Genomic DNA, 18494 nt, shown 5'->3' with positions numbered 1-18494 from the left:
CATATTTTGTAAAGAGAAAATATTAGGTTTTAAAATTATTAACTAGCCTCATCCAACCCATCCTAGATGAGCATTTAGAGTAGACAAAAGTTTAGAGACTATCTGTACACCCACTTCTATTTCAGTATGACAGAGTTCACAGTAAAATAAGAAAAGTGAGTTTTTATATTCACAAAGAAAAATCCCGACATAAACTCACTCTATTTTAGTGTATGGAATTTCTTTCAATTGCTCTTCAGACAGGCCAGATGGATCCACAAGCTCCTTCCTAGAAAGGATTAGGCAAAGTAAAAAACGTAACAGTAGCTACCAACTGCAAAACCATTCTTATTTTTATTATATTAGGCTGAAAAGATTTACTGAAACAAGCTGCTGTCAGCCCTGAGGCTATCTTGACATCAAAATAGGAAACCTATTAAGAAATGTGTCTAACCACCTTGATTGCTTCAACTGCGTGTCACATCCTGTTCCACCTTCCTCTCACCTCCCTGCAAATCTGATCTTGTCGCCTCACAATATATACGAACATTGTGTATACCAAACATCGAATATGCTTTGGACTAGATAACTATCTTCCCAACGGATAGCTCTACAGAGTATGGGGCATTATCCTAAAAGCGTCAGTATTACAAACACAGACATTTTGGAAGCCACTGAGGAATAAATCTCTAAAATTCTTCTTTAATAATTCATCTACATACAATGGTCGTCTGTATTCAGTGCATTCAGTGATCTGCAGTATCTCCTGGACATAGAAGGTTATTAACACCCACATAGTTTACTGTGGCACATAACTAAATCAGAACGTAATGCCATATAGCCACAGTGCCGGGGTTGTGAATAACTACATTAGAGGCAAACCAAGCAGTCACTCAGACCCTACAAGGACCGTACTTACTGAATATGTTTCCACAGTTCTTCTTTAGCTTGTACATCTGGGCTTCTCCTATAAATACCAAAAAAGACAACAAATGCAGAACTGTGAAAACCATCTGATGTGTTGCTATTCAAATAATTTTTAACAGCACAGACCCTGCACAGAAATCACGGTAAATGTAATCCACCACTGACTTCAATTTTAAGGTTTGTTATCTCGGAAAATGCATTAAACTTCACTGCTTTATTTCAACTGAAAAGTTATTTCCTGAACACCAGGCTCTCAATCACAATTCCTGTTCCACTAGCCTTCAGCAAGAGTATGCACAAAATAGAAACACGATTTCCCAAGCCAAATCAGTGCCTGGCTACTGCCACCCCTTACCCAGCTGAGGAACAATGTGTTTTGGAATAACACTTTTGTAAAAGGCCCTCAGAAATGTCCTGTGGCCCACGGAGCCCTCTGTGGGCAGGAGGAGGGACAGGCCACACCAGGCTGGCACACCAGTAATCCCTGGCCATTCCCAGTGAGCACCAGTGGAGAGGACCTGTCGCTCAGCTGTGCAATCACAGTACAGACTCTTGCTTCCTGGTCATTTCCAAGAAGGGTTTCTGCTCACTTCATTCACCTTTGTGATGTCCAGGACAAAAAAAAACAACAAACCAACCAAATTAGCAACGACACATACTCACGCACACAAATATTTTAGCAAGTATTCATTTGCAGAGAAAGTACTAAGCCAAAATTTTAATTTCCCTGTTGCAGACAGAGAGATGAAGTAAAGCAAGCCTGAATGGCATGCCTCACAGAAGACACTCTCTCCAAACTGGATCCCTTTTATTTTTATTTTTCTTACCCTGTTTTTTTGCAAGGTTAGTGCAAAACCACTGCTGTTGCTGAAGTTGCACCTAGTATTCACTTAAACCCGTGCAGAGTAATAGATTAAATAAGCATTTTACACAGTGGCCAGTACTTCATTTGCACAGAGACATCAGGTAACTTTTCATTTGGATAACGCTTTGAGCAGCCTGGTCTAGTAGGAGGTGTCCCTGCCCATGGCAGGGGTTTGGACTAGATGATCTTTAAGGTCCCTTCCAACCTAAACCATTCTATGATTCTATACAAACTCAATGTCGACAGCTAGACTGTTCCACACCATCTGAAATGTGAGGGATGCAACTTTTAGAGAGATTCAGCATGCATAAATGCTCCCTCTGAAGTCACAGTTTCTAAAGATTAAGTCTTACATCATCAGATCACACAGCTTGCTTTTTTTTTCCCTTAAACAAAGGGCCTATCATATTCAAAGATGCTTTTGGAGTGATATAATCCAAATTTAAATGAAGATCAAGGAGGACGGCAGAGTTCTGTGTTTTAGCATCTATTAAATCCTCTCTCCCAGTGACAGAGCTGTAGCAGAAATAATTCCAAAGTGGTCTCTAGCACTAACAGTTTCACGGTTTTCTTATTTCACCATTACTGTGTTTGGCTCATTTCCAGACTTCAGCCTAGCAATAATGTTCTATATTGCAGTAAACGTTTTACAATTTGTGTAAAGGCAGATTATTCAAGGGTGGTAATGTTTTGGGGTTGGTTTTTTTTTAGATTTTACAGGTGCAGAAGTACTGGGAGATATTAGTTCACTGCTTTATAAATACCAGAGATAAACAGAAGGGTGAGAAACAACCTTACATTTGCGTCTCCCTAGTGGGACTAATATGAACTAATCCATAATCTTCTTGGGCTCCAAGGTGGTGATGGCTTTCCAGGCAGTGCAACGCAGCCGCCCCAGATGATTCCTGTCCTTGACAGAGCCCTTTGTTGTCCATTCTGACTGCTCAGGTCCTCATGATGGCAACAGTTACGGCCATGAATAGCTTGCAAACCAATTTTTATTATTGTTCATAGTTGCTTTATGTGTTTGTGTTTATTATAACGCATTATTTTTTCACTTCTCCTATCTCTCCTTCTCCCTTCTTGCATTTAATTCTCCATCTCTCCTTCTTGCATCTGTCCATGCTGTTTTTAACTCCCTGATGCAGCACCTTGGTATGCAGTGGCATTTAACAGCCTTTTTCACCACTCCGTTTTGAATTGATTTCTCCTTCCACGCAACCCCCTGCTCACAAACTAGCAGCTGCAAACCCTGCATTCACCCCGGGGCTGGAAAGATAGGCATCCTCTTCTGAGGCTGAATAATCAGGCAGTGGGGAATGCGAAAGCTCCCTGAAAAATGCCAGCTTCTCCAGGGAGGCTTTGTAATGCTTACAAGCCCTAGTTTGCCTGAGGAAGCAAAGCCTCAAGGTTGCTCCCAAACCCAGGATCCCCACAAAGCAGGGTACTGTGCACACCACTGACCCATCTGATCAGCTCACCGCTTTTACTTATTCATGGAAATACAAGGGTTCAGGATGTGGCCTTAAGTCTCACTATCATCAAACATCATGGGAAGCCTCACCTACAGTAAGAAACATTGTGGGGCAGCGTGGAAAGAGAGTGGTTAAATAAGAAGTCATCTTCCTTTCTCCATTTTCTAGGAACTGTGCCTCCTGCTTTCTGCGGCCAACTCCAGCCATGTAAGTCTGTGATCTCTGCCATTCTCCCTCCTTCCACCCTGCAACTACACTAATAAGGAAGTCACTCTTATAAAATACAAGCTTAGCAACATGGCATCCCATGGAGGGGGGAGAAAAGAGAAAGAAAAAAATAAAAAAGGAGAAGAAAAGGGCTAAACACAATAATTCCCCAGAGCGAACTGCTTTTATGAATTCCCATCTTGATATTATTTATTTCCATCTGTTTAAGAAGTGTTACCATACATACCAGGATAACCTCACAGCCTTTATTCTAGTTAAACCCCCTACAAAAGAATATCCAGAAATATGATACAGATAAAGTATCTTAATAAAAGCATTTTCCTCACAAAGGCCTGTTCTTGCTTCCTTTGAAGGCAAAATGAAGAAAAGCTTACAAAAAGAAAGGTCTTATTAAGGTGAAATGTAGTTATTGCATATACTGCATGGGAAATTCATGTTTGTACAGTTCTTAACAGCCCACAACAAAACAATCCTTCTATTAAATCTTTAAAGACAGATCACAATCCCTCTTTCACTTTGTTTTCATCTTTTTACTGTGAATTGGTTAAGAACGCACAGTTTTGACACATAATGTACACTCAGATTGTCCTATTGCAGTATCTGAATCAGTAGGTTCTGGACAATGTGTATGCTAATCAGATTGTCTAATGCACAAGAAACCTAAGGGGAATTCCCACTAAGTGATGAGTCCTCCAGGAGGCTTTTTGTTTATTTTTATTTCATTTTCACAAGCTTGAACAACTCTACACATTAATAAGGTCTAAATTATTTTTTGTGTCTGCATCTGCACCCTTATTAATATTTCAGTTTAAGTCATGAATGGTAAATTTAAATAGCCATGGAACTTTAATGGCCAACCTTCTTAATTAAAAAAAGCCCTTTGGCTACACAGATGTTTTACATGAACTCTTGAAAATAAACCCTGTAGAACTAGAATTTGTAGCTCGCTCTATTTGCTGATTCCTTTAGGAGAAAGAAAGGTCAAATTCTTGTCAAATATTTTTATTCCTAAGACCAAGGAGCCACCACCTCCCCACCACCCATGACTGATATTAGTCATTATCAAACAAATGAAATGCACTGTGCCAGGCACAGTAACAAACATTTCAGCTATTACTTCACACTTCCAAACTGAACCTCTAGTTAAGCTGACTGCAGTAAGGAACTTAACGTGGAAGACTTATGCGTACTACTGAAATGAAGGGTTTGTATCAACTGTTAAATGTGCAAATTGAAATGACCGTATGACCAGACTTAAAAATAAAACCAACCGTACCCTACACCCTAGGGAATCGTATGTTTCCCTTCCCTCTGACCTGCATCCAGTCATGTAAGCAAACAGCTGAGCCAAAATAAATTAAATAACTGCTCCTATAACCTACTGCAGTTTAACAGTTAAAACGCCTTTTACTAAACTTTTTTTAAAAGCACTTTGAAAGGAATTCCCATTATACTTTATTTAGTTCCTACTTGCACATATTAAGGATCTCTGCCATACTTGAGAAGTTTGGGCTTATTTCGTTGTCTTGGGTTTGTTTTTTTAAACTGAAGAGTGAGACAAAAAGAAGGAATATATTCATCACTAACACAATAGGGAAAAGAAAATGAGAAGCCATCCAAAATCTTTAGGATTTCCTCATTTCTTTGCTTCACCTAGGACCCTCCCTTGTTCAGTAAGGTGCTACACATTCACATTTTTTGTTAGTAGTAGTATAAATAAAACAGAATGTCACTGTGCTGGAAAATAAAACCCATTTCATAAGTTAAATTAGCCACAAGAGGGAGCCCGTGCTGTCCAAGCAATGAAATTTAGTTGGCCTATGGGAAAAAAGAAAAGTTGGCTATAAATTTAATCTAACTATTATTAACTGAGTACATTTCCTAGTTTACAGCAGTTTCTGTACATAGTAAAAAAATTTAAATCAAATTTAATCAGCTGTATTTTGTGGATTCCATACAAGTGAGCTTTAATATTCCTGATTTTTAGTAATATATCATTGTTTAGTTACACCTAATAACATTTGACTTTTGTGCAGCTGAAAGTGAACAAGTCTGTACAAAGCCAGTTAAAGTAGAAATTCCAACATTTGGAATTTTAATGGCAAATTCTATTTCTCATAAAAGAATGAAAACTGTACACTACGAAACTGGAGACAGAAACAAGTTCTAGCAACGAGGGCAACTGAAAACAGAACTCAAGCAGATTTTAATACTGGAAACTTCAGTGCGGATTACGGTTTCAATCGGCATGAATGAAATGATCGTTTAAGGCACTATACAGTTTGTCTCAGTAAGTCTTAACATGAAAGGTAAATTTAAGAAAAGATGGTGATGGAAAGTACCTATGTGAGTTACAGAGGCAACACGTTACACCATCAGCATCAGGGCTGGCGACTCACCCACGTTATCCAGGCGGGGCGGGTGAGGATACAGTTTCAAAGGCCTTGCCTTCTCTCCCGGTGCCCCTCCTGGCAATCCTCAAACCCCCCCGGCCCTGCCTTGCCCTGCCCTTCCCTGCCCTGCTCCTCACAATGATGCTGGCGCTGCTCTGGATGGTTACTTGGATGGTAGATTAAGCTTGATACAAACACGATACAAAACAGTGCGTCTATACCCCAAACACCTGTCATTAGGAGAAAAATATAAATTAAAAGAAACCAGCATTTTCATTAAGTTTGAGAAAAATCAGTTTTAGAGGCCAACAACTTCACCGTGTCAAAACCAGCTGTCAGCAGGAACGGCGCTGCCTGGCAGCATGGCTCCATCCTGACATCAGGATGCAACAAATCATTGACTGCTGCTTGCTAAAGGTAATTTGACATGGAGGCATCAGTAGCTGGTCTCATCTGGAGCAATACTGCAGACATTAAATGATTAAACAAGCGTGCATGCATTTCACAAAAATGCCTGCACCTATCACACAAAATCTGAATGTTTTCACAGACTTGCTGCTCAGAATCGCTGGGGAATTGCTGTCCTCATTACAGAACTAATGTTCAGTGAGCCACAAAACCATCCAGGACTCCATTCAAGGTGATGGAGAGAGCCTCTAACCAGCTCTAGTACAAAGCCCTGAAATTCAAACCACTACAGGAAGGAAGTTTGACCACAAAGACAAATCTGCTAATGTGAGAACGTGCCATGTGAAAGTCTCTGTTCCTCAGCAGCTGAGGGCCACCACAACACTGGAGATATTCCTCCTGCTTTCCAACATGCTACAGCAGCCTTAATTTTCACGTCCAAGAAGGCAAGGGTTACATACGATCGAGATCTGTGCCTGGATCGACGGTAGTTTGGATCCGCCTGGTTTTTCTCCTTTTGTCGCCGTAGCACTGCTTCCCACTGAGGAGCCGAGTCAACCATGTCATTCTCTTGCCGTAATCTGCAAAAGAAGTAGCAGGAGCTTAGTCTGAAGTCTCTGGTGCAGGATGCTCTGAGAAGCAATGGGTTAGTTTTTCCCCACAAAAATCCAGCTCCTGCAATGCAATACTTCAACCTTTCATCTTGCTAAATGTTAACTAATGTTCCCAAACTACATTAAAAGGTAAGAACCCGCATCAAAGAAAACTCATTGGTTTGTTATTTAGAAACAGAATAATCCAAAAATGAAATGACCCAGGCCTTTAAGGACAGGCCCACAACCTGAATTCGTCTTCCCAGTCCAAGACAAACAGCTAGAACTTTTTTCCTGTTTACATATTCCCGCCTACCTCATCTGCAGCAAGTGTAAGCCCCACATCATGACACAAGGCTCTACTACTACTACTTTTCCAAACATTTTGTTGCGGCATGTAAACCTTCCCAGGATCCAGGGGAAATCCCCCAGGGATGCCCCTGGCGAGTTCCCACTCACGGGGAAGCGGTCCCTTCACTCTGACCTGCAGTAAAGCCCAGGGTGCATGCAGACCTCCCTGGCTGACCCAGACATTGCACCCCGTCTGCACTGTCCCCTGTGGCTTCAGCCCCCACCTCTGCTTGTGTGCTTCTAAACGACATGATACGCTTTTATTTCTTCTTCTTTTTGCTGAAGTAACTCTACACTGACGCAACCAGCAAGGCCAAGTGGCGTACCAGCGTTTGGCCATTCAAATTTCTACAGATGCTTGGCAGTTTTGAGGTTGCAGATATGAGCGGTGTGATGAAACGCTTAAGGTGGAACAAATGGACGTGCTTTGGTCACAGCAGGGAATTTAAAATTTAGCAGGGATTTAGAAACAACCCTGGAAAATACCACTCCAAGAGTGGGCTGTCTGACAGGACAGTATGACTGGCATACTGAGGAATCCAGAGGAGCTTAACAAAAAACAGGTAGACTGACAGGTAAAACAAACAAACAATCCAACAGAGATAAAGGGATTACAATGGAGACGTGACTCCTAGGAAATGCAAAGTACGGAGCTGTTGTTGCTCTTCACTACATATGTACCTTTCTCCTTGAGTTTTGAATTGTATGAGGCTAAACTGGCTATGCAGGCTGCTGCTTTTCCTTTAATCAGATCTTCTCTCACATGCATAATTAATTTTGAGCAGAAGCCCCAGCTACTGTAAACAGGCACAACTCCACCAAACGGCACTGAGCATCTGCAGAAGACGGCAACATCAGGTTTTGATTTCTAAGCAAGCCTTTTTAAATCTATAATCTGGTGACAGAGATTAACATAAACTTCTACCTAAGGATTTAGTAGGACTCACAGAGCAACAAGTAATGAATTGTGATTTTCATCCTGTATAATCCAATTTGTGGAGACAGCAATCACCCCCACATGGTATAAACACCATCAACTGCCTCGCACATACGGCGGTCACTTGCAGAAAAAGATGACACGTGGCTGACAGACCAGTGCCGCTGCCGAGGGTGGTGGGTCTGTCCTCCTGCCAGTACTTGGCTCCGCCTCTCCCGAAAAACAACTCCTAACAGGTCAAGTAGACAGCCGTACTCTGAAGGAGGCATTCAGATGCTTGCCGAAAAATAACCAGGAGCCACTCATTCTTCTCAGGAAACCCACACAAGGCAGCAGAGCACGAGTTCCGTAGTCTGGCACAGAGCACATGAGACCCTGCACCTCGTGTTTGAAACCACGCTTCCACGATGACCACAAATGACCTCTCATTAAGGGAGTAAACACATCATTTCTGCTCTGGTCCATTCTACTAATGCAAATCCTCGTGCCTAACAGGGAGTAAAACTGCAGTGACAACAGAGAAGTGTTCTACACAAATAGAAGTCCCCCTGTTTTAAAGGTAAAGAAGGACAAAATAAAAGAAAGAAAGATTTCAAGACTTTGGAGAACCTAATAGCTGCCAATAATATACAGTTTCCAACAAAAATTCAAACATTATTCAGCATCACTTAAAGACCATTTTTTAAACAGAATGTTAACAACAAAAGAGAAAGAAAAAATCCAAACTAAGCACTATCATTCCTCAGTAGCATTACTATGAGATGGTCACAGCAAAGAAATCCTAATTTGTCGATGCTGGGATAAGTGCATTAGCAGATACGCCTCTGGTTAGACCACACTGATCCCATCATGCAGAAGTTTTACATATTCCTTAGGTTCCTTCTAAAATGTCATTCACTGACATTTTCTGACATTCTGACATCACTGACATTCATTGACAAACAGCATACCTACAGGAGTCCCTGTTTTCCTTTGGTGTGGTCACAATCTTAGATGATGTGTATACTTTGACACCAGTAGGACTCTACTGCACTTTGGACACTTGGGTTCAGTCATTTCCAAGAGTTACTTCAGCACACAGATGGCAGACAGGGCTACCTGGAGACACTTCCCCCTGCAGCTACCGAAGATTGATGAAGAACAACGCTACATCACAGGACTGCTCTTTGATAGATAGGAACATAGAGAAGGAAGCAACTCTTCTGCCAAATTTGGGACCACTGTAAGATGAGATTTTATTTCCCTGAAGTTTTCTCCATTCTGTTATACTGCAATGTATTTCTCTTGCATTATTTTTTACACAACCTGAAGAAAAAAACTGGAACTAAAGCTTAGTGTCTGAAACTCAGGATACTACAGTTTTTGTGCCTTGTAGAGGCCACTGGAAAGTTTCAATACTATTTATTAAAAGAGCATGATGTCCTAACCACAGCCAAGAGAAAACAGAAGTCTGAGTTGGGAATTGTGTATCATTTCATACTTTTGAAAACAGCCTTGCTAGTATTGAGTCTATTCCTCTATATATGCTTCAGTTTTCATCACGTACCCACACTGCAATCCCATTCTACATCAGCATTTCTTCTCCCACCTAAATAAATTCAGTTTTATACATATGTTCACCGTTTTTATTTGAGAGAACTGATGTGACAAAAACATTTCGTTTCCCATTTTTTTCCATATTTCATTCCTCTCTCTCCCCTACAATGACTTTTGCTACATATCTCACTGAAAGATGTCTTATTTATCTTCTTATGTACTTACCCAATTTATTTATTTTCCATCCACACCTTACTTTTTTTTTCCCCACACATACCTACTCTCATTTGGTCACATGCTCAGCCATCCACTACTGCTTATGCTTTCTTCCTTATATGCCCTTCTACTAAACTCAATTATTATTTACTTGTCATTGTTAATAACAATATTGACACTTTTATATATCTACTGCTGCGTGGCAAGCACAGTCCTGAGCAATGCATTCATTTATCTCCAAGTACTTCATATTTCTACTCTGACTCCCTTCTTCTACTTGTTGTAAAATACAGCAGTGTTCATGATTGTTATTTATCTCTTTAATTTGAGCAAAATACAAAAAAATCTAAATATATAAAGTAGTGTGGCAGCTGTTAAAACAAGCAGTGTCAGCACGCTCAAAGTACTGTTGTACCACAGCGGAACTCTACTGGATGGAGGTATGAAGCAATAAAGCATTCATTTTGCAGCTGCAAAGAGCGGTACTATGCTCACATTTAACAATGTAAAGGATGACCAACATAACACAATCTACCTAAAATACTTTACTTAGATGCAATGATCAAATCATAACAATTTTGGGGCAAAATCTTTAGCTCTCTTGACAACGGAGATAACAACGGCAACAACAAAACCAAAAACAGAGGAAAGAAATTTAACTCAAAACTTAAGTTTCTATTTAAAGATACTTCTGATGAAAAAACTGTTGCCCTTGTACTCCAAGTCCATTACAACCTTCCTTTCATTTTCACTTTTTGCTTCCACAAGGGAACAAGTTGATTTATGTCTTATAGAAAAAAAATCCTTGTTACTGGCCTGTGAAATAAATCCAGTTGATATTAATAGCTATCACAGTGACAAACTGGGCATTGTTTGCAGGGAGATTTGATAGTAAAATGGAAAGTCATAAGACTATCATCATTCATCTGTTGACTTAGAGATGTCTTTTTCCTCATTTTTTGGTGATATGATACCAAGCTACGTTTACATAATGATAAATTCTCTTAAAACAAACAACTCTGAAGACTTGATTCCTGAAATCTCATTCAAAATACCTGAGCAGACAGTTATCATTTAGGTACAACGTACAAAAATGAGGGGCTTGTTGGGGATGTGAAGGCTGAAGGAAGTCTTGGATGCAGTGACATGAAATGGTGGAATCTGGGACCCTGAGAGGAGAGAGGAGGGCAAAAAACAAGATCACAACCCAAGACTTCAGGAGAGAAGACTCTGGCCTCTCCAAAGACCTCCTTGAAAAAGTCCAGTGGGATGTGGCCCTGGAGGGAAAAGGGGACCAAGAAAGCTGATTAATATTCAAGGATCATCTCCTCCGAGCTCAAGAGAGGTCCACCCCAGTGAGTAGGAAGTCAGGCAAAAACGCCAGGAGGCCTGCATTGTTAACAAGGAGCTCCTGGAAAATCTCAAGCACAAAAAAGAAGCATGCAGAAGGTGGAAGCAGGGATGTGTAACATGGGAGAAATATAGAGACATTACCCAAGCATGCAGGGATGAGATTAAAAAAGCCAAAACTCAAATGAAACTGAATCTGGCCAAGGATGTCAAAGGCAACAAGAAGGGCTTCTCTAAGTAGACAGGTGACAAAAGGAAGGATAGGGTCCACTGCTGAGTGAGGCAGGGGACCTGGTGACACAGGACATGGAAAAGGCTGAGGTACTGAATGCCTACTTCACCTCAGTCTTCACTAGCCAAGACTGGCCTTCAGGAATTCCAGGTCTCAGAGGGCAGGGTAAAAGGCTGGAGCAAGGAAGACGTACCCTTGGTGGAAGAGGATCAGGTCACAGAAGACCTAAGTGAACTGGGCATACGTAAATCCATGGGCCCTGATGTAATACAACCATGAGTGCTGAGTGAGCTCGTTGGTGTCATTGCAAGGACACTCTCAATGATCATGTCAATTGTCAGAATTGCCCAAAGACTGGAGGAAAGCAAATATCACTCATTTTCAAGAAGGGCAAGAGGGAGCACCTGGGGAATTAATTACAGGCTGGTCAGCCTCACCTTGATCTCCAGAAAGGTGACAGAGCTGCTAATCCTGGAAATCATTTCCAGGCACATGAAGGAAAAGAAAGCAACCAAGAGTAGTCAGCACAGATTCACCAAGGGGAAGTCACACTTTATCAACTTGAGAAACATCTACAATGAATGACTGGCCTGGTAGAGGAAGGGAGATCAGTGCATATTGTCTACCTGGACTTCAGGAAGGCTTTCAATGCTGTTTCCCACAAGATCCTTATAGAAAAGCTGTTGAAGTATGGACTGGATAAGCAAACAGTGAGGTGCATTGAAAACTGGCTGAAATGCACCTGGGCATCGCAGTGGACACCAGCTTGAACGTGAGCCAGCAACATACCCATGCTGCAAAGAAGGCCAATGGTGTCCTGGGCTGCATTAGGCAAAGTATTGCCAGCAGGTCAGGGGATATGATCCTTCCCCTCTACTCAGCACTGGTGAGGCTACACCTGGAGAACTGCATCCAGTGCTGGGCTCCCCAATACAAGAGAGACATGGACATAATGGAGGGAGTTCAGCAAAAGGTCGCCAAAATGATGAAGGGACTGGAGCATCTCTCCTAGGAGAAAAGACTGAGAGAGCTAGGACTGTTCAGACTGGAGAAGAGAAGGCTCAGAGGGATCTCATCAATGTATATAAATACCTGCAGGGAGGGTGCACAGAGGACAGAGCCAGGCTCTTTTCAGTGGTGCCCAGTGACAGGACCACAGGCAATGGGCACACAGTGAAACACAGGAGGTTCCTCCTGAACATCAGGAAACACGTTTTCACTGTGAGGGTGACTCAGCACTGGCAGAGGTTGCCCAGGGAGGTTGCTAGAGTCTCCACGCTTGGAGATACTCAAAAGGTGGCTGTGAATGGTCCTGGGCAACTGGCTCTATGTGGCCCTGCTTAAGCAAATACATTTCTTCTATGACTGAAATATGCTCATCATTGGTTCTTCCTCAGTTTCTATGAACATGTGGATTAGACGTTCACATGATGGAGTGAAACCTCAAAGACTAACTGAGATCAAGTAAAGACTTTCTCCCTACCCTTTTTTCAGTGTTTTATCTTCAGAAGTTCTCACCTGCATTTCTGGTTTTCTTTGATAATTTGTTTTCCTCTGATAAATCGTTCACAGTGATCTCTTCTTACATGAACAAGTTATTCTACTGTTCTATGATCAGAAGCAGATTCTTTCAGGTAATGTGAGTATTCAGTGATTTTATTCCAATAAAACAATACAACTTTGTGTCTGCTTGTGCCAGGGATCTGACTGTCATACTAGGAAATATATTAGTATTAATCTATGCAACAGGTAAAGCTTGAGTAACAGCAGTTGCAAGCCTCACTATATTGTCCCAATTAACCCTGTTAGGGCTGGCTCACCTCTGCTATCAGGAAAGCTATTCAGTGCCTGTGCCCTTTCAGCTTATTATATTCCTGCTCTAGCTGCTGACAAAATGCAGAAATTCATTACAACTGTTGGTTTTCCTGCACCTGATGACAAGGAACAAGTCTCAGAGCTACAGCTCATTTAGTGCTGTGTTTACTTTAACATGGATAATGACTTTTGATCTGGTCTGATTTCAAGTGACCACCTAAGAGTAAGAGATGCTGCAACATTAATATTTCTGATGTATCATACATTTCTGAAAATGTGAAAAACGTAGAAACAATCCACACATTGAGGTTTTTTCTCTTTAATTTTAAGCACTTTTCAATGAGGTGAGGAAGGGTAGGGTAAAGGCCCTTTTATTCTTCAGAAAATGATATGCAGTACTTAATCCTTCGTGCAATCCAATCTTTATATTGCAAGAAGCTCTTAAAAACATTCCTCTGGTCAGTTTCTAATTTCCTTCACTTGCTCGCGGAGCTCCCTGAACAAGAAGTTTCACAGGAGAAAAAGCCTGGCAAGAGTGCTCTAAGGAAAAGGGACACCAAATACCATTTACCTACTGATCACTGAAACTATACTCAGCATTTCATTCAAACTTCAGAGCTCACCTGGAAAAAAAATCTTCCATGCACACTAGGTTATTGTTAGCCGAGGATCTCACAAGACTGTGCTCTGGTTCAAGCAAACTCCAAGGAAATCTCATGGCTCAATTATGCTTTATACTAGCCCACTTGAATGTCACAATGATTTTTTAGCATCTCTCTAACTGTTGCAAATCATGCTTAAAATACTGTTACACAGCATACCTCTGCAGCATTATCCAACAAATAATAATTTCTAATAGATTCAAAATATCTGAAAATCATTTATCACTGGCAGCTTGTGCATACAGCTTCTTAGAAAATTCACCTCAAACAACTCTTTTGTCCAGTGACAGTACTCTTATGCTCTATTTATGAATATGAAGAAATTCTATGTACTTCTTAAAAATATATTTTCATAAATAACTCTCAAATGCTGTTATCTCAAATGCAACATAAAAGTCGCAGTTTTAATGGAATTTTCTGCTACAACAAATCAGTTGTTATGCTCACTTTTTCTTATCAGCAACAAGAAAAATAGAATGTAAAAAACCAAAACTTGCTAGCATCATGCAATAGAAACTGCTGTTGTCCTATTAAAAGCTGACACTGTACACATTTTGGGTTTAGGCCCACACTTCACAATTTAGAAAATAAAAATATTTATACAATTAAATGCATGCATGTAAAAACAACACTGAGGTTCAGATCCATTAAAATATCTTTTGAGTATTCTCCTCAAAAGCTTATTATCTCATAAAATTCCTCACTTGAAACTTTTGAGGTATTGAAGTATATGATGTGAATATCTTGTCATCACCATTATCCACTTTATTAGCATTAATATTGCAAGTCTTTTGTAAATGTGCCCCATAGCTGATTTTGTAGCTCACTAATGAGCTCTTCCCAAGCAGCAGGAGGGTATGCATTCGTAGCATCCACCTATAATGTACATTTATTTTGGCAGCTACCTCTCTTCTTACGGAAAAAAGGACCTTAAGCTGGCTCAGGAGGACTGTATACATATATATAGATTCCTTCTTATTAGGTCTACCTCAGAAAAGTCCATTCTCCACTTGTTTGTGTTTCATGTCTCTACATCCGAAATATATAATGTTCACCTGTTTCTCTTCTTCCGATGCTCTCTGTTGGAATTTTCTGATTCACTGCCACTGCTGGTGTTACAGCGAGACCGTGATCTGGAGACGAGAAAAACAACATCTTAAGACGAATTTATCTACTAACATCTTCTAAGTAGTACTGGAGTTCCAAACAAGCCATGAAAAACACTGCAAAGACATTACTAGGAAAATGAGAATTAAAAGACTCTAGAGGGCTTGTCTACACCTGAAAGTCGTATTATCTGTTTCTCATTAACTGATTGGGAATAACGGCTTCGAAGGCAGTGCACCCAAAGTGCCGTGTCAGGTGAGTGCTATTTTCCTTCTGAATCATTGCATTGCATTTTTGTTTGTTTGTTTGGTTTATTTTATCTCTCAGCATTCTTTGTGTATCTGCAACCATGAAGTGTTTCTTTGAGGTGTGAAATGTTTTGTCTTTGAACCGTACGCATTCTGGCGCTTTTCTCACTGCATATTGTGGAACACCCACCAGAAACATCAAAGTAATTCTGGTTTTGCTGGCAAAACAAAATGCTCACCGGATCTGTCTTTTTCTATTCGCCCCAACTTCCGTATGGTTTCTAAAGTTCATACCATTTTTCAGGTGTCAGGCAGTAAGGAATAAACACCACTAACACTGTGATTCTGCTGATGTTTATAAATACAGAAAGGCTGAAGGGCACAGACTGGCAGGTGTATGTATCAACACAGTTTTGGGATGATCTGATGCACAGCTACAAAAATGGTACATCATGTGGGGGTGGGGGGAAATAATAAAGCAATTACTTTAGTATGTCCTCTGATTGCAAAGCTTCAAGTGGTAAAGTGACATTTAGGGCTCTGAAAAAGACTGGTGGAACATGCTGATGCTGAACTTCAAGAAGAAGATGGCCATACAGCAACCACCCAGTACAGAGAAGTGCTTGACCACTACTACCTGAGACACTTAAATCCTTGATTGCCACGGACGAACATCTTGGAGCAGACAGACCAGCTTTCAGGGCTCTGGTCCTGTCCAAGAAACCAGGGCTCACTTACTGTATATATAGCTGGGCTAGGTCCTAAAAAACAGCACTCTCATCAAAACTTGGTTTGGACCATTCTTTAGTGTAATGATGGTCTCTGAACGCCTGAAAGGAAAGACATGTTTCTCTGTGGCTTTGACAGCCCAACTGATTAATGGGGAAAGTTTACCAGTATTAACATGATCTGGCCTAGAAGGACTTAGGATATCCAGAGTTAGAATGGTTTTCCTGCAATGGAAAACAGAAATTTTCTTCTGAGGTCTCTGGGCATGAAACAGGAGATACTCCTGATGCTGCTGGCAGACATACACCCTTTCCTGTGCCTCCTGGCTTTTCATTTGCTCTTCAACAAGCCACTTTCCTCAGAGAACAGATTTGTTACACTATACCTCAAACAAGTTGAGGACTGAAGGTAGTTTATTAGGCATAAGCAACAGGTAAGGGGAAGCATTTCATGACAAGGTTGGAGGCTACTGACAAGCACCTGCTCACAGCACGTTTTAACAGTTTAGGGAGAAGAGCCCAAACAGGATGAGAGAAGAAAAGAGACTTCCTAGGGAACAGAATAGCTGCAGCATGGACCTCCCCTGTGTGTCATATCTGGCCAGGGACACACCATACTGCTCTCCGGCTCAGAAAGCACGACACTGTTAACAGATGCAGATGTCCTTCTGACATAGCTGATGGTCTCATGAATGTCTCCCTAATCCCAGTGAATTACATCTGGTTTTGTCAAATTGCTGTGTCATTAAATGCCTCAGAGTCTGGTCTCCCCCCTCTACCAAACTAGGAAATCAATAACTCAAATAGCTCCCATTCAAACAGAAATGTTTCAAAATAACAAGTCAGCCAAAGCCTGGGAAAATCACTTCTGCAGGGAACAGACTTGGAAAAGTGAAATTCCCCCAGAGGAGAAGCTGAAACCTCTCCCCATCCCCAAATTTCAAGGCTCGCAATTTAAAGCCATTGAGAGGCTCAGGATAGCCAACTTGCCAGGTAAAAATACACATTTCTGTGTGAAGCTGAAAGTGGGGATAAGAAAGATGCATATTACTACAGAAAAAAGTAACCCCAAAGGAAGAAGAGAGACTCAAGGATGGTGTCCAAGCATGTGTGGCTCATGCACGTTCAGAGCAATAAATGCCCTAGAACTGTAGCAGCCTTACCAAAAGCATACTTCTCCCCCCTCCACCCCGCCCCCCCCCCCCAAATCTTATCAGATGTTTAATAAATATTCCACTAATCTTGAATCTAAACATTACTAGGTCATCCAAAGAACACTCAGACTTACAGGTCATGGAGCAATTCTGTTCTTTTGCATTTCTCATCATTCTGACCTAAGCAATTTATCCCATAAGTTAACAAGGCAGCAAAAAATCACACCGTGGCAGGGGAAGTGCAAGATAAAACATCCTATTTGCTCAAATTTAAGATAAGCCTTTCTCTAGCTTTGCTTTTCAGGAATGGAAATCTGATCCACCTTTTGGATACTGTACATCAAATTACCTTGTGTTCCCTGTCAGGAAGGCATTTGCGGGGGGACAGAAGGGCTGCTGAGCTGTCAGCTTGAGTGGCAGCTGCTCATGCTGGCTGTCAGAATATTATCTTTCACTGAATATTAAACATCAGCTTTTACTGAACTGAATAAAATACCAAAAAATGGAAAAAAAAGCTGGTTTCCTAAGTCAGGTGCAAGAACACGTGGGATCATCCTGATGTCTGACAATTGCAAAGCACCTTTCATCCTTTCTGCTCATGTTTTCTTGTCATGCAATATATTTGATATTTTGCATATCTATATGGTCTGACATAAGGAGCAAGAAAGAAGGCATAGTCAGTTTGGCAGGAGACACAGAACAAATACAGTCCAGGAGGGGGTCTGGGGGGGCATGGGTTGCAGGACTTGGTATTTCAGAGAAACAGTTGACAGAAAAGGCTCATATTTTGGTGCAGTCCTTTACTGATTAAAAGGAGAGGAGAGGAGCCAACTCTTCTCCGGTGGAGAAGGTCTGTTCCGATATACAATAAGAAACCTGTACATTTGTAATGTAATACAGCAGGCACAACCTTCAGGAAGAAGTCCCTCCTGAGCACTGAGATGCCTAACTAAATCCTCTGAGTTTTATGCGCTGCAAATCTACCGTAGGACTATCACTGGCAGCTTGTAATGATAACATCCTTCAAAAAAATAATCTGTTCTTTTGTAATAGGTGCAAAGTACATGAGCACTTTCCCTGACTTCCTGCAATTGTCCCCGAGATGTTTGTATCTCTGCCAGAGCTCCTTTCCTGTGCTGCAGCAGTGAATCAGATCCTGGGAGTGCCTCCTCTCCTTCGCGAGCTTCAGGAGACTCTGACATCGAAATGTGCTGCACTGTCTCCTTCTTCCAGCAGCCAGGGCAGGAGGACACGAGCGAGGAGAAGCACAGCACAGAGTCGTGGCAGGCA

The 18494-nt window shown here is 41.3% G+C and overlaps 1 protein-coding gene across 4 annotated transcripts in view; it reads right to left on the bottom strand.

The window, feature by feature from the left end:
• The window catches only part of EPB41L4A (erythrocyte membrane protein band 4.1 like 4A), a 134050-nt gene that overhangs the window by 6557 nt on the left and 108999 nt on the right, over nt 1–18494 (bottom strand). For all 4 annotated transcript variants that reach the window (XM_054185043.1, XM_054185045.1, XM_054185047.1 and 1 more), the window contains 4 exons: nt 15023–15100; nt 6737–6856; nt 899–946; nt 200–268 (listed from right to left, as the gene is read on the bottom strand). In XM_054185043.1, the coding sequence (XP_054041018.1) occupies nt 200–268; nt 899–946; nt 6737–6856; nt 15023–15100 (315 nt within the window). The remainder of the gene's footprint in view (nt 1–199; nt 269–898; nt 947–6736; nt 6857–15022; nt 15101–18494) is intronic.

Source organism: Rissa tridactyla, chromosome Z (genome assembly GCF_028500815.1).
Source record: "Rissa tridactyla isolate bRisTri1 chromosome Z, bRisTri1.patW.cur.20221130, whole genome shotgun sequence".
Lineage (NCBI taxonomy): Eukaryota > Metazoa > Chordata > Aves > Charadriiformes > Laridae > Rissa > Rissa tridactyla.
This window is presented reverse-complemented; position numbering and strand designations above follow the sequence as displayed.